The following is a 17,578-nucleotide window of genomic DNA, read 5'->3' on the forward strand; positions in this document are numbered from 1 at the left end:
AAATGTAATAACTGTCATAACAGGAAAGTTAAAAAACAAACGATTAAATTAGAAGTTTGTTACATTATGACAAGTTTCGGGTAAAACACAGACATATCGTCTTAAATGTTCATTTTTACAGCCAAAACAACCCATACAGACACATTGATTGGTTCAATAGATTTATTTTACATTAAATTCCGTCCACACAGACCAACCTCGATATTGTTTGAAAAAAGAAACCCTGAAAAACTAAGAAAACCCTACCTTAAAAAAACGCGGGAATTTTATCCAAAAAAATCGCAATTGCCAACGCCCATCACCCGCCAGATATGCCTTACAGAATTCATTGTTATACAAGCTGAGGTTAATTTAAACCACAACAATCAAAAGACAAACGGTAAATATTAATTCCCGCCACTAAACAATCTTGCCGTAGGTTATACTTGAAGATTAAACTATTCTTAATTGCTGAAAATTGGTTGGCAAAGTACGCGAAGCGGTAGTCACAACTTAAAGTCGTTTTTCTCGGAATATACGATGTATATTTAAACATTGGTGAAATTTTAAGAAAATAGAGTATCGATATTATGGCCAAATCGCTCAATAAATCTGATTTCAAGCTATCGACAAACACTTTACAAACACTTTACTCCACTTGACCATTGGTTCTGTAAATAATTCTCAGATGATATTCAAATCATTCACTACATGGTCAAATGACACGTATATGCGTGGGATGAGAAAAATAAGAGCTGTTTGTAAAACCTAACGGTCAGCCCATCTTGAAAGAAATGGTGTTTGACTGACTGATTGTATGAATGGACTGACTGACTGACTGTTTTACTGACTGACTTACTGACTGGCTGACTGTCTATTTGACTGCGCAACTGGACTTTTTGACTGACTGCCTAGTTCACTGACTGACTGATTGACTCTCTGACTGTCTGAATGAACGGGCTGTCTGTCTTACTGACTGAATTGACTGACTGACTAATTGACTTATTGAATTAGTGACTGATTGTTGTCGGACTGATGGATTGGACTGATGGATTGACTGAATGACTGACGCCTTGGACTGACTGACTAACTCATTCACTCACTCAATCATCCACTTACTCTCTCACTCACTCACTCAACCGACGTACCGACAACATTGGAAACCTTTATGTGTATGTCTATCTTACGTCACACAATATGTACAGTTTAAGAGTTTCAAATAAACATAATTACGACAACACGTTAAACTTAAAATGTTATGATTTTACAAAAAACAGGCATTCCGAATTTTTACAGCATTTAAACCAGTAATCTCCGTCTCAGATGACTTACATGTGTCAGTATTTAAATCCGGTGACGCCATTATTTTTAAACACGCTCCGTGGGAATTTTACTTGTGTACATGCTTTTTTAGGTGTTTGATTTGTTTTTGGTTAAGAATATTACTTGAACACAGTGACTTCTGATTTACTTTGTTTAAGCACATTATGTTTGTGATTAATTACTCTGTACTAAGCTCGAGTATTGTCTTGTTATTTGAAGCTGCATCTTGAATGGATATTAAAGTATAATTTCATATATCATGAGGAAATTAAGAATCAAAGAATGTGTTTTCCATATGTTAAATATTAAATTTGATATGAACAGACGTTCACGAACATTTAAAGACCAACATATGTGTTATAGGAATGTGTGAATATAACTAACAATTTAATGTAACATAGCATTCATTTCCTAAATGACTAGTTTATGTATGGAATTTATAACGTTTATAACTTTGATCATAAAAAACGGTTTACTTATAATGTCATTTATATAAGCTAAAGTAATGGAAACCACACTTATACGAATTGGGCTTTTTTAAAATTCAAAAATCTTTTGCTGAAACAAATTGTACCGCATACCTAATTTTAATTAGTGTACTTGCGGTTATGATTTAATAATATTCATTCTGACACATATTAATTGATTATTTATTGAACGCCTAATTCTTTTTCCCGGTGGAACAAGGTAATCGATAGCTGCATTATATTATTCATTATTAAACCTCAGTGATGAACTATCAATTTGAACTTACACACGATATTCAATATGTCAATATAGCCCGTATCCATCTTTCGATACGTTCAATATCGATCAAAATGGATGATATGATTTAGCATTTACTTTGAAATTATACACTTATATTAATGGAAATAATTTAAAAATCAAATTTGCACAAGTGGAATATTACATGCCTTTTCGTTTGTTTCGATAATTTTTCTTGAAATCTAGAAACGTCTCTTAAAATGACTTGTATATTTGAATGTGTAATTTTGTTCATATTTCAATGTAAGTAATAGGGACTATGCGACATAGTATAAGCATGAAGTACTTACAATGCTTACAAACCCTTACGTTCAGGCTTAATGATCTAACCACTTGAGGAAAATTGTATGCACATGTCATGATTTCGAATGCGAACATAGTTCATTTTCTCTGAGGACTACTCAAATGAAATAATTATGAATGTGAAGGCTTTGAAGAATATCTTTGTTGGACTGATAATTATTTTAACTTGCGGTGGTGTTTTATTTAAAACGTTTTTTGTTTCTTACGGACATTATTATGCAACCGACCGAAATAACCACTTGGTTACTGTTGATAGACTCAATACCTACGGATTTTTAAACATACAGACTGGTTCGTAAAATTTATGGTAAATTATGTGTATCAGATTTCAAAAATGCGCTTGTTATTATGATCAATTAGCGCCACAATATTTATATTCAGTAATCATAATTTTTGAGTGATCTAAACATGTTTAACTTGGTTGTCTTAGCGTTCATGAATAGAAGAAATAAATCACAGTTAAATTTATTTTTAAATAAAAATAACGATGCATTTAATTTGAAACGCATGGTTATATGCTATGAAAATCAATTACTTTATTTCTACTTATGCTACTGCAACGAATACTACCACTGCTACTACTACTACTACTACTACTACTACTACTACTACTACTACTACTACTACTACTACTACTACTACTACTACTACTACTACTACTACTACTACTACTACTACTACTACTACTACTACTACTTCTACTACTACTACAACTACTACTACTTCTACTACTACTACTACTACTACTACTACTACTACTACTACTACTACTACTACTGCTACTACTACTACTACTACTACTACTACTACTACTACTACTACTACTACTACTACTACTACTACTACTACTTCTACTACTACTACTACTACTACTACTACTACTACTACTACTACTACTACTGCTACTACTACTACACTACTACACTACTACTACTACTACTACTACTACTACTACTACTACTACTATTACTACTACTACTACTACTACTACTACTACTACTACTACTACTACTATTACTACTACTACTACTACTACTACTTCTACTACTACTACTACTACTACTACTACTACTACTACTACTACTACTACTACTACTACTACTACTACTACTACTACTACTTCTACTACTTCTACTACTTCTACTACTACTACTACTGCTGCTGCTGCTGCTGCTACTGTAGCTTCTTCTTTTGTATTGCCTGTTATACTTCTTCTACTTCTACTTCGAGTACAATTCGTCTACTGTTTCGTCTAAACTGCTTTTACTACTACTATTTATACAATTACTATTTCTTCTTCTTCTACAACCAGCTTCTACTGCAGTTATACTATTGCTACTGTTTCTTCTTTTAGTACTAATGTATAAGAAATGGTTCAATATAATCAGCGTTTAAATAACCCCAAGCTTCACAATCATAACCCTGTACAGAAGCAAAGGTTTGTTCAGTTTTTAAATAGAAACATGCCATTCCTATAGCTGAGAACAATGCTCCTATTTCTCTTTAATTACCTCATCGTGATTTTAATTTCCTCATTTTCCACGTTTGTTTTATTTAAATTGACCTTTTACGTTTATATGAGAATACATATATCTTTGCTTGTTTCCAGCAGAATTTGTTTAAACGTTTTGATAAAATTTGCAATTTCGCTTTTTCTGAAAACATAATCATCTTCATCGAATCGAAGTTAAGAACTTGATAAATCGACACAATCACTTAGGTAATAGTTGCGTCTTTAGAATTACTCTTAATGTGGTTTATAGCATAATGAAGCACACAGAATAGTATCGGTGCGAGTATCTTCTACTACAATAGGCCGTTCATGCTATGATATAAAATAACATCGATAATTCAAACCGAAGCGCAGTAACGCCCTGCCGTGTTAACACAATTTGTTTGGCGCCTGTTTTCGATCCTGTTTGAAGTTGGTCGCTTCAAAGCACGTTTAAGTGCGAAAGAAGGTCAGTTATATCTTCCACCACGATAAATATGACCTTTAATTGTCGTTTTGAGGTCATTTTCTGTTCCATATTTGTTTGAAACGCATATGTATGGTTTATAGTAGTCTTTGTAGAAGTGCGAGGTTTATCAAAGGATATCGAAGACATTAAAAAGTAACATTGTTATAATATTGTTATTGTTACAATATGTTGTTGTTGATTTTGCTGTTACAGCCAAAGCGAATGTTTTGAATAATTATAACATATATGTAAACACAATACTTAGTACAATGTGGTAAATGTTGTAATATACCATATGGACATAATTCGCTCACGGTTAATTGTGTATACATGTACATATATTTTGCACATGTTAGTTTACTTTATAGTTGGTTATATTAGTCCACACGTCGATGCTCAACAATGTTTGCGTGTTGATATCATAGACCTGACACTTCAAACCCGTATAAATAAGCTTTGAAAACGTTCCTGATGATTTAAAAGGTCATAGCAATAATTCATCTGAAACCCCGAATTCCGTTAAATATTGTAAGACCCCATATGTTTATATTGTACATTTATATCGGAAAAGTACAATACGATCCCAAACCATGTTCAGGCATAACTAATAGCAGTTTAATATTATAACCATATCAACGTTAATTACCTTTGGCCTAAATACAACATACTGTAACATAAACTGAATGAATGAATCGTGTTGTGAGTTGTATATAAACAGTAAACTCATGCAAATACTTCTATATGACACAGAGAAACATTGTTTAAACCGTTGATGATAAAGTATGTCCTTTATTGCAACTATGCGTCATAAACCAGACTTATGGCAGTCGACAAATCAATTGACAACCGCTTAACACTACTTAACTAACACTACGTAACGACTGTTTGTTTGTTTTTTCATTAATATAAAACATATAATATAAACATGTGCATAAGCAAGAACAATGTGATATCATGCAGCAATAATAATGTAAAACATATTATACAAGATATGCTAGTATTAATAATTATATATAATTTATATATTTGTTTACCTTGTGTCTTTCTTTCGATTTAAAAAGTTGTTGGTGTGTGGGTTTTTGCTTTGTTTGTTTTGTGATACATATTTGTTTTCAAATATATAATAATTAAAACTATAGATGAGTTGCATAAGTTGGGGTAGAATAAACAACTGGACTAGTTTAATGTGTTTCCATTTTTGTTCAAAAATACTTAACAAATGTTACTGCAAATAATTACTCGATTATATGCAAATAATACAGTTATTTGTAACATGCTTTGTTGAGAAAATATGAGGTTTTTGTTGAATCTAACGATCAGTTCATCATAAAGAAATGGCACCAGACAGACAGAAAGACAGACAAAGAGAAGGCAGATTGACCGCGACCGACCGACTGACCGACTGACCAACTGACCAACTGACTGACTGATTGCCTTACTGACTGACTGACTGACTGACTGACTGACTGACTGACTGACTGACTGACTGACTAATGTAATGACTGACTGACTGACTGACCGACTGACCTATTTACCGACTGACCAACTGACCAACTGACTGACTGACTAACTGACTGTCTGACTGACTAACATAATGATTGACTGACATAATGACTGACTGACTGACTGACTGACTGACTGACTGACTGACTGACTGACTGACTGACTGACTGACTGACTGACTGACTGACTGACTGACTGACTGACTGACTGACTGACTGACTGACTGACCGATTGACTGACCGACTGACCGACTTACCGACTGACCAACTGACTGACTGATTGACTGACTGACTAACTGACTGAATGACTGACTGACCGACTTACCGACTGACCAACTGGTCAACTGAATGCCTGATTGACTGACTAACTGACTGACTGACTGACTGACTGACAGACTGACTGACTGTCTGACCGACTGACTAACTAACTGACTTCGACTTTATGTACGCTGGGTATGCGGATACTTTGATAACTGATGGCACTTCGATACCAGATAACCACAAAAGCCACGCGTAAAAGGTGAGTTCATCAGTTTTTTCTTAAGTTATATCATAAAGATTAGTTTTGTTGACAAGGCGCATGATCGAGTTTATAAATGGCGTATTCTTTTCTATTGCAAAGAAAACCATCACGGAAGAATGGCAGACTTTTCCCCAAAAAATAAAAAAATCGGTCGGAAAACAGCATAAACTGGATGAACAGTAAACATTTCAACAAAATAAAACTACTTAGAAATATTGCAAGAAATTGTTTGATATTCCAGCATGTAGAGTAATCACTGCGCTTCAAATACTGAAATGTTGATAGTATTCAATGAAATATAAACGAAGATAGAGCATGTTTTAATAGGTGATATTCATGAAGTTGCGGATACTTTGATTCCCGATATAGGACACTTCGGATAACAGAGACTTTCAACTAATTAGGGCACTCTGATAACCGAGTTTTATCTTCTACCTGAAATGTATGTATATTATGACTATTCCTAACCAAACATTTTAAAGTACGAATCAATTTGCATTGTCAATCCCGACACAATGGGAATCTATGCATAACGTAATTACATACATATATAAAATATAACCAATGGCGTTGTTCGTTTTCAAAAATAGTATTACTATTAGTTTATATAATTGATATTATAATTGCAAATTTTAAATAAGATTCAAATGCTTATTTCTGAAGTAATATAATTCAAGTGACGACCGAAAATAATTGTCTAAATAATAAACTTGTTTTTTTAGTGGTAAATTGAGTTTAAGAGAATTGAAAAATACAACGGATCATGGGGATCAACACGACTGTGTTCAATTGAACTAATATCATGACTCTAGATAAGGGGAGCAAGGATATCTTAAAGTGGCCAATACACCTAATAAAATCCTTTGTCAATGGTGCTCATTAGAATCGCATCATGACGACGATACTAATGCGTAGCCACAAAATTTAAAAGAAATTGGAAAACTCCCTTTATATTGAGCTCTACTTACAGGAAGCACTTCCCTTCACACTTCCCTTTCCCTTTTATTATCATATTCAAAAGGGATAAGAACATTTCGTTTTTAATTTACGTCAGTACATACATTTTTATTTATTGCCTGCTTACTATAGCAGTATTTCACAGCGAATTATGCATTTCCGATTCACTAAATAGAGTGTGTTATATCTGGTAAAAGATGTCGCGTTATCTGGAATCGAAGTGCCATTGTCTTTGAGATGATCGGTAAAAGAAGTGTCCATGAAAATTTGGCATTCGACTCTTAAAACATTTGAATTTCCTCAAATACGTTATTCAAATAAAATTTAACATGTTGTAGCATTAATGGACATATTGATGTTTTATTTCGAATAGTTGGCACGTTCTTGATTTATTTTCAAGTATTTTTATATTGTTGAAATACGTACTGATACGTTCATGATGATTATCGATGAAATTTTATCTCTTTTTTATAATCCACTGGTTTTTTTTCTTCACGACTTTCTTGCTCCGCAATACGAAGTACTATACCATTAATCGACATAACAATGGTCCGTGTCTGAAAACCAAATTTACAGAACATAAATGCAAAAAAGCTGAAGAACTCAACTCTCGCGCGTGGCTTTTGTTGTTATCAGGTATCGAAGTGCCATCTGTTATCAAAGTATCCGCATTGCCGGCGTGTTATATGTGTATTGTTTTTCCTGTTTCCTTTTGTCGTATGAGAAACGAAAACCGGAAAGGCGGTATATACACGATACATTGCAATCTTCGTAAAGTCTATTTGTCAAACGTCTTTCTGTCTTCGCTATCAGCTTGGGTATGAGTGTTTTTCTTTTAATTCAGTCTAATAGTTTTAACCTTATATGTATCATTTAAACGGAAATGTAAAAGAATTGGTAAATTGACAAAATTGAAAAACATAAATGTTTTAGATTTGCAAATTAACGTTGTAGGTATGTTACTTATCAACATACAAATTAATACTGGACATTTGCCATGCTTCTAAAATATCAGTTATATGCATCATTGACGATTTAAAAACAAAAAAACTTATAAAGCGTTACTTGAATAACGATAACGATTGAATAATTTTGAAAATTTTGTTGTTACAGTTCTATTTCGTGACAATTCATGACTTGCTTATATAAAGTATAAAATATATGGATAATTGAATCAGCATGGTTGGCCAGGTAGTTCAAGTGTAAGACTTTTACTCAAAGGGTCAGGGATTCAAGCAAAGGTTTGATAACTTTTTTTATTTCTTAAATTTTATTCTTGTTTTATACTGATGCTTTTAAGTTCAGATGTTTACGTCAATCCCTTTTAAGCATTAATTGACAAATTTAAAGCATGCCAATATCTGTGAACAAGTCCTTTTAAAGCCATAACTTTTTTCATGATATGTCATACAAATGTCGAAACATCTAATCAATCATTTAATTCAACATGTATTTTAGGCCTAATAAATCGCCATACATATTTAAAGATTAAGAATTGCCAACTGCGGTCATTAAAGCTCCCAGATATTCAATACATATTTAATGAGAAGTTTTTTTAATATTAGCCGTGCTCTGTGTAAAAACGGTGCGTAAAGTGTCGTCCCAGATTAGCCTAAACTGGATTTTTGCTAGGAAGAGACTTTCTTTAACTCAAAATATCAAAGTAGCGGAAAGTGTCGTCCCTGTAGACTGCCCATGCTAATCTGGGACGACACTTTACGCACATGCATACAATCTAGGACGACACTTTACGCACATGCATACAATCTAGGACGACACCTTACGCACATGCATACAATCTAGGACGACACCTTACGCACATGCATTGAACTCCCTTTTCACAGAGCACAGCTCATATATGTCTGTAGGTTTTGAGAGTGTCCTCTGGATTTATCTTTAAATGAAAACAAAAACCATTCCCAACTTGAAAGCATTACTGTCTAGTTTGCTGATTCTCGTCAATTATAGAATACCATGTCCATGTCTTGTCTAGATTACTTATTTCTGTGTACAGTATATACAAAATAAAATTCAAATCAATTACCATCAATAGTTTTGCAGTGCATTACATCTCTCAATCGTCCAAGCAACATTTGTAAACACACTGGCACAGATTGACACACACTGAACACTGACATCGTATAAAAACATTACCCAAATAACTTCGAACCGAATGTATTCATAGACACGTGATCAAATGATTATCATAGACAATACATATGCATGCATTTATATCTTAGATTAATATTGGTTGATATAAACGTTAGGAGTAAAGCAAATTGCTATATCTGTGTTGTAGCCGGAAGTTGAAAGAATACATATTAGTTTCGCTCAACTGTTCAAGGGTATTATGAGACCCAAATATGTTGATCTCGTTCGGGTAAATACCTTGTGCGCTTTTAAATTATTTATACACGATTTAAGATAAACATGACGCCGCATTCTCACAAGCTAGCACACAGAAAAAATATTATTTAAAACAGTTAAAGTTAATTTACAATATGAATTAATTGAAATTATTTAACAGAGACGCTTACATACTTGTTAACTTCCTATCCCCATACACAGCGGCACAAACTCCCTCCCAGCCCACAACGGAAGTGAGGACGACGACTGACAATACCACCCTCACCACCAATACTCCGACTACCACCAAGACGACGGCGTTGCCACCTGACACTGCGACCAACGCACATTCGTCAACCCTGTTTACGATCACCGGTAATTAAATCATCGATTTTTGTCAAGTTAAATATGCAGTCCATTGTGACGGCACGTATATGCTGCTGTAAAGGGGATATTACTGTACTTAACTATGAAACAATTAATGTTTCGGAAACAACTTCAAACACAAGATGTGTATTGTCGATGTGAAAGCGAAATAAAATTGTAATGCTTTTAAATGTGACATCCCTCATATATGTGAGCTGAGCATTAGTTCTAAAATCTCATACATTTACATTTTCACAGTAAATATTATGATAGTGTATAATTCTGTTAAAACAATCACTATTACGATGCTGGATGGTATACTATCATTAAGAATGACTTGACGTCAAATATCACTTTCATATTCGCCTTTGAATGGCACTCAATTTGTATAACTGCGTTTTACCATTCAATTTGATAAAAATAAAATATGTACACACATATTTGTAAATAATCTGAAGGGGTTCTAAAATAAAATAAAATGATAAAACATTTTGCTACTTGCAATTTTACTGAAGAAACTCCCGATTGTGACCATTTTCTACATCTATAGTTATCGTTGCACTTTTATCCAAACCGTGTGATAAAAATGTTTTTAATCATGTATATATATATGCTCGTATTTTATTTAAGCAATTATGTTTGTTTAGTATGCAGTTCATATATATTGTTTTTAAAATTACATTTCTATCTAATATTGTGTAATGCTATGTGTTCCATGTATTATATTGTATACACATGATTTCTATATTTTCATAGACAAAGTCAGGCCGCCCGTCGAGCAGAACGTGTTGCCATTTTGGTTCCATACAGAGACAGACAAGAACATTTATCAATTTTTATGACTGAAATAGAACATTTTCTTCGGAAGCAAAACGTAACGTTCCACATATTTATCATCGAACAGGTATGTCGATTATGTAATACACGGGTTACACCCGGATAATTACAATGAAGTTTATGAACACTTACTCCGATATTATGGCGACGGATCTCTCTAGTTGATCTTGGGTGTCGCAATCTGAATGCCTGTATTTCTAAAGAGAATCCACTGTCCATTAAGCAGCGTGCCCGACCATATATGTACATCATGTATTATATTTGCTCGTGTTTGGCGGTCATAGCCCTTCGTATGAAGTACCAAAGTATTTAATCGTGTTCTGACCTAATGAAGCACACATAAGAAATCAGTTAAGTTTACATGGTATGCTCACAACAAAACTGAACGAGTCTCACTGTTGTATCAATACTGTTATCATAATATTTAAAAAGTATGGCTTTATACCATACATAATTATTACAACCTTATATGAATTGTTATAGTTAGCGATGCATTAACGATTATTTACATAAAGACAGCATTAAACAGTAAACAAACCAAGCATTCGCAATATATTTGCCCTAACTAACCTATACAATTATCGACATGGAGAGAACACTCTCAATGTTCTCCGCCATAAGTGCCCAGTCAATCACAGAGCACAGTATTTGAACCACTTGCCAGACTTCTAATCTTTACCACTTGTCCCATTTTGGTTTATGTTATGTTTATCTAAATCATAAATATTATATCAAAAATAAGAAAAAACTATAGTAAGAATGCAATTCAAAAAGTTATTAGATTTTGTTGTATAACCGAAGAAACATTTAACGTGTGTTCGATTGTTTAAAATGTAATGTTAAATTATAGAAGGAGATAATTCAAACCAGGAACGAATCAATGTTACTACCTATATTACAGGGGTAATGAACATGCCACTTCGCTCTTTTATGTGAATTTAAGTCATATCATTACGCATCCATAAACATTTCACAAGAATTTGAACCTATGCGGTGTTGACAATTATTATGTTAACGTCGCTGCCTTATTCTAAACATTCAATCGCATGTGTTCCCTGAAGCGGCACTCTATCAAGTGGTGGATTCAATATTAAATAGGCTAAGCTAGGAATTGGACATATTATCGAACATGATTCGCAAAGTCTATTTGATCTTCAAGAGTTATTGATCAAAGACACGTTTTAATGTTTCTTAACATATAATGAGGAATACACATCGAGCTCTTAGTAGAAACAACAATTCCAAATATAAAAAAGACAAGTCATTAAATTTAACTACACTGGGCACGAATAAGTGGCAAAGATTGATTAAATAATCATGCCAATAAAAATAGCTCAACTCGATTTTCTACCCTTAGCTTTTTCGATAACCAAACACATTTTGTGATAATATGTATAACTCCAAAGAACAATAAAACAATTCGGAAAGCAGCGCACTTTAATATGACGTCACTTAGAAGCAAATTATCCCGCAGTCATGTCAGCGTCATTGAACCCCCTTTTGTCAGAGCACGGTCGATATATATTTTGTATATGTATGTTTAATATAAAATCTGCATTATAATCCATTACAGAGTTTAAATGGTGCTTTCAATAGAGCCAAGTTGTTCAACGTTGGATTCAACGAATCTCGCCTCATAAGTAACTTCAGCTGCTACATATTTCATGACGTCGATATGCTACCAATGTCACCAGACAACCACTATCACTGCGGGGACAGCCCTATTCATATGGCAGTTGCCGTTGAGAAATTTGGTTTTAAGTGAGTGAAAATCTTACTGAATTAAGATGGACATGTAACACGTTAATCATACAATTGTTATATATTTGCATATAAGGCAATAGTATTCAATGTACGCTCAGTCTACCCACATACGACTAAAATTGATATTGCATCAAAATATGATATAATAATGCATATAAATATACAAATTAAGTTCGACATTGGAAGTCCCTATCTATTCAGTGCGTTAAGCTGAAATAAACAAATTAAGTTCAACATTGGAAGTCCCTTTAGTGCGTTAAGCTGAAATTAACAAATTAAGTTCAACATTTGAAGTCCCTATCTATTCAGTGCGTTAAGCTGAAATAAAGCAAATTAAGTTAAACATTGGAAGTCCCTATCTATTCAGTGCGTTAAGCTGAAATAAACAAAATAAGTTCAACATTGGAAGTCCCTATCTATTCAGCTGAAATTTAGCATGCGATATACCCAGACGAGTACATTGTGACTAACACTGAACATTGAAGTGTCCGCCTGAACAGAGAAACTATTTGTATTGTTCACCACAATTGAATGCAAATAAAGACTTGTTGGTCGAATCTAGCTAAACGCAATTAAACTAAATAAACTTGAAGGAAGAATGTCAAGATCTACTGAACCAAAAAACCCGCAGAAGTTAGATATTATATGTGTTAATTGTATGTGATTTCGGGTGCATGTCCCTGTTTTTGACATCAGGTTACCGTATAACGACTACGCAGGTGGTGTATTAGCCATGACAGGAGAGCAATTTCAACGCATTAATGGTTTCCCCAACCTGTACTATGGCTGGGGAGGTGAAGACGATGATATCGTATTGAGGTGAGCGCACAAACCTTTTTAAACATTTTATGTTTTAGCTATTTTTGCTGGAAAGTCTAAGTATATTGAAACGCTCTCAGGTCCGTTGTCTGTGTATAACCAGTAGTTGGTTTCCTAAGAAGAGATCGGAAGAACGCTTCCACAGTGGAGATCAAACCCATGATTTCCCGGTCGTTAGGCGGACACAGTATTCACTGCGCCAGGGACAAATTCCTTGTCAAGCGAACCTTAAGACTGCATTTAAAGTTTCGAACATTTTTATGACATAAATCTCATTAAAAGCCGTCAACAAGATGAAACAGTGCACAATATTGAATTCGCGGTAATGGTGTGCTAATGCACATATAAGCAGTTTTGTTTCAATAATTACATAAGTCGCCCAACGTCGACGTCTATTAAACTGAATGTCGCTTCTGCCTTGACTTATTTCTAGCATTACTACGACTGCGATTTCTTCTCGGGCTGTTGAAAATACTGCTTCGAACACTAGCTACTACTACTACCACTACAACTACTACCATTACAACAACAACTACTACTACAACTACTACTACTACAAGTACTACTACTACTACTACTACTACTACCACTACTACTTTCTACTACGACTACTAATACTACTACTACACTACTACTACTACGCCTACTACTAGACTGCGACTACTACTAACTACTACTACTACTACTATACTACTACTTATACTACTACTACTACTACTACTACTTCGACTACTACTATTTAACTACTACTACTACTTTCTACTACTACTACAACTACGACTACTACTACTACTACGCCTACTACTACTACTGCTACTACTCTACTACTGACTACTACTACTCACTACTACTTCTACTACTATACTACTACTAATACTTCTACTACTACTATTACTACTACTACTACTTCTACTACTACACTACTACTACTACTACTACTCCCTACTATACTACTAACTACTACCTACTACTACTACTACTACTACTACTACTACTACTACTACTACTACTACTAATACTACTTCTACTACTACTGCTACTACTACTACTACTACTACTACTACTTCCCCTACTACTTCTTCTACTACTGCTACTACTGTTTTTACTACTTCTTCATTCACTTATTGTGAGATGACACATGCTACTATCTTTCATAAAGGATTCGATCAGCTGGATTTCAACTTATCCGGCCATCGATTGTTGTTGGAAAGTACAAATCGCTCGACCATAAACAAGCTGAGGAATCGCCGGGAAGGTAATTTGTTTGCTCACAACCAATATTTACTTCAGCACTTTATATTTAGAAAAAAACACACTAATCCGGCGGCTCAAATCAACATGACAAGTATGTAAATTAATACTCTTACAATATGCATACCGTTTATAATTTATTCATTTATGAATGAAACTAACCTTTGGCTGACCTTTGTACATACAGTTGGTCTCAGTTTTGTTTATGTTTGTTTACCGTATTTATAGTATATTAAAGCTTGTTACACAATTTTATTGAACCTGGTGGTTTGTAGAAAGTAATAGACATAACATGTCCGTTGAAATGTCCAAATGCAGTAGCAGTTTTGATGTGATTTATACGTACAAGACCCTCAAATTAACAGGAATGTTCAAATGTTTAGTGTTTTATATGGACGGCCTTTGTTGCATAACTCAAGATGCTAAGCTGTGAAATATTAACATTTTTACGAATTAACGCATACTTTTCGAATGATATACAGTAAAATTGACTATAATTCATGAAATATTTGAAACTTAAAACTTAACTTTTTTATTTGCATGTAAACAATACCTTTTCGATATATGTCGATACTACTTGAACTTTCAAAGCTGTATGTGCCATTAAATGTTTTATCCAACGGTATACGGAAATACTTCCGGAGATGATCGTCAAGTGAGTGATCGTCAAACTGTAAATAAAGACAAACAAACAAAGCGAGCAACACTTTTCTGCAGAATATGAGACAGTGCAAAACTGTTTGTTAACTAGCTTTATCAACAAATTTCTGAAACATATTCAGCATCTTAAATGGCTATTGCAATATGCGAGTTGCAAAGCTTACAGTTAATTGTCAAATCCAAATGGTTATTTATTGTGCGAGTTTTAGTTATCTGGTAGCATTTGGCATTCGACAGCTAAATTTTTATTTATATTACCGGTAGTTATTTTACATCAATATTATGAATTCGCTTATATCAGTTCTTAATACCATTTGACAAGTAACGCTAATTTATAAATTGCACACGAAAACTGTTGTTTATAAGGTGACATTTATCAAGTAAAATTTCAATTTTTAATTCGGCAACAAGCTTCGAAGCAGGCTTGTCCATACTGTAGTATTATTTTTTGGTAACTTCGTAGCTATTGGAATTTGGTCGTCCGTAGTTAGTTCATGCAATGTTTGTGAATCAACTTTACTTTCAAAAAAAATTGAAATAGTCCAAAATAGATAAACGACTGTGTTAACTTTATTTCAGGCTCAATTTGTTGGAAAACGCCAGTAGCAGAATTGCCACCGATGGAATCAATTCCTTAAACTATACTCTGCTATCAAGAACAATTGAAGGAACAAAAGTACATATAATTGCCGATGTTGGAAGTACATAAATTAGTATGCTTATCAAATTATATAAGTGTTTTGTGCACCTCGAAGCCAAAATTTACTACATGTCTTTTTACGAATGAAGTTAAACAAAAACTAGTTGCACAGACTAAACAATCAATCGACGCTCACTAGAGCATTTTATAAATGAAGATCGGATCCTGGCATTGCTGACCCTTTTGCAATAAATGTTATGAAATGCAGATTATTGAACACTTTACTGGAATAAGTCGATTTTTGTGACGTACAATGTATGTTTTAAATAACTGAGCGTCCTTTTGCTTACCAGGCATTCAAAAAATCATGGGAGGTGAAGGCATAGTAATTTATCAGGAAACGAATATACAACAAACAATCAAATATTAACACAGAATGATTTGAACATGCCCAATTATGACTTGAATACCCATGCTACTGCTCGTGTTTCGATAACGGGGCTTATTTTTTGCATTTTTATGAATACATTTGAAGGATATTGTTCAATCATTGATCATTTTTCCTAGTTCTTTAAGTTCCACTGCGAACAACATACTCATGGTGAGCTATTGTGATATCGTGTTGTCCTTTGTCGGTCTATGTGTGACGTGTGCCCGTCCGTCCCTCCGTCATTTAATTCTTAGGCAAAATATTATTATTTACTCCTGGGCAAGCGTTGAACAACTTCACCGGAAGGTTCATCAAGAAGTCGTCCATGAAAATTGTTTCGGTCCGTTTATGAATTAGCTAACGCGGAAAAAGAACTTTTAAAAACGAAAATTATAAGAGAATCTTCGAGACCGTAAGTCTTAAGGTTCAATATTTGATATGTTGTATTACAATATAGTTCTCTTGAAAAATGTTTTTTTAAAAGTGCCAACGGTTGTCAACACAGACCTAATCCAGAGGTCACCGATTGTAGATAGAATTATATAGGGAATACGTTATCAAATCTGTTTTTCTAAAACAGCCAAGCACGTGGTTTTCATCTTTGCTATGTATCATCATCTAGACGTCCACTGTGAAGTTTGTTCAAATTAGGACCCTAAGGTCAAAATTTGCACCGAGCCGGGAGAAAACAATTTCATATAGGGCATACTTTCAATTATCGCATTTGTGTTAAACCGCCAGACCCATGGCTTTCAAGGACCACAATGGAATATGGGTTTACTCATGTTTATGTTATCCATGGAGTTGGTGTGTATGTTATGGTATATTTATCTTCATGAATGTGATATTTTTATATTTTGTACATGTTGTTAATGCCCATGTATGCATTCCTTGCCGAAATAAATCTATCTATCTATCTATGGCTTTCATTTTTGGTATGTGGTATAATCGATAAAATCTCTACAAAGTTATCAATTGGTTCAATACTCGCCTTTATATTTAACATCTTGCATCATCTATAGGTAGTCTACATGGCTTATTCAAACCATGGCTTTGTGGTGAACACTGACCAAGCAGCAAAGATGTAAAAGCTTCTATAAAATTACTCCGCAATGAGCTTTGATATGTAGTATTACGTATGAATAGCTTATT

General features: G+C 33.9%; 1 protein-coding gene across 1 annotated transcript; it reads left to right on the forward strand.

Moving 5' to 3' along the window:
* Positions 1-10,786: 10,786 nt before the first annotated feature.
* On the forward strand, positions 10,787-17,342 carry LOC127854050 (beta-1,4-galactosyltransferase 3-like). Its single transcript, XM_052388992.1, has 5 exons — positions 10,787-10,929; positions 12,436-12,623; positions 13,323-13,445; positions 14,605-14,700; positions 15,936-17,342. The coding sequence occupies exons 1-5, from the start codon at positions 10,864-10,866 to the stop codon at positions 16,063-16,065; spliced, it is 603 nt and encodes a 200-aa protein (XP_052244952.1). The 5' UTR covers positions 10,787-10,863; the 3' UTR covers positions 16,066-17,342.
* Positions 17,343-17,578: the final 236 nt, after the last annotated feature.

The sequence above is a fragment of the Dreissena polymorpha genome, chromosome 12 (genome assembly GCF_020536995.1).
Source record: "Dreissena polymorpha isolate Duluth1 chromosome 12, UMN_Dpol_1.0, whole genome shotgun sequence".
Taxonomy (NCBI): domain Eukaryota; kingdom Metazoa; phylum Mollusca; class Bivalvia; order Myida; family Dreissenidae; genus Dreissena; species Dreissena polymorpha.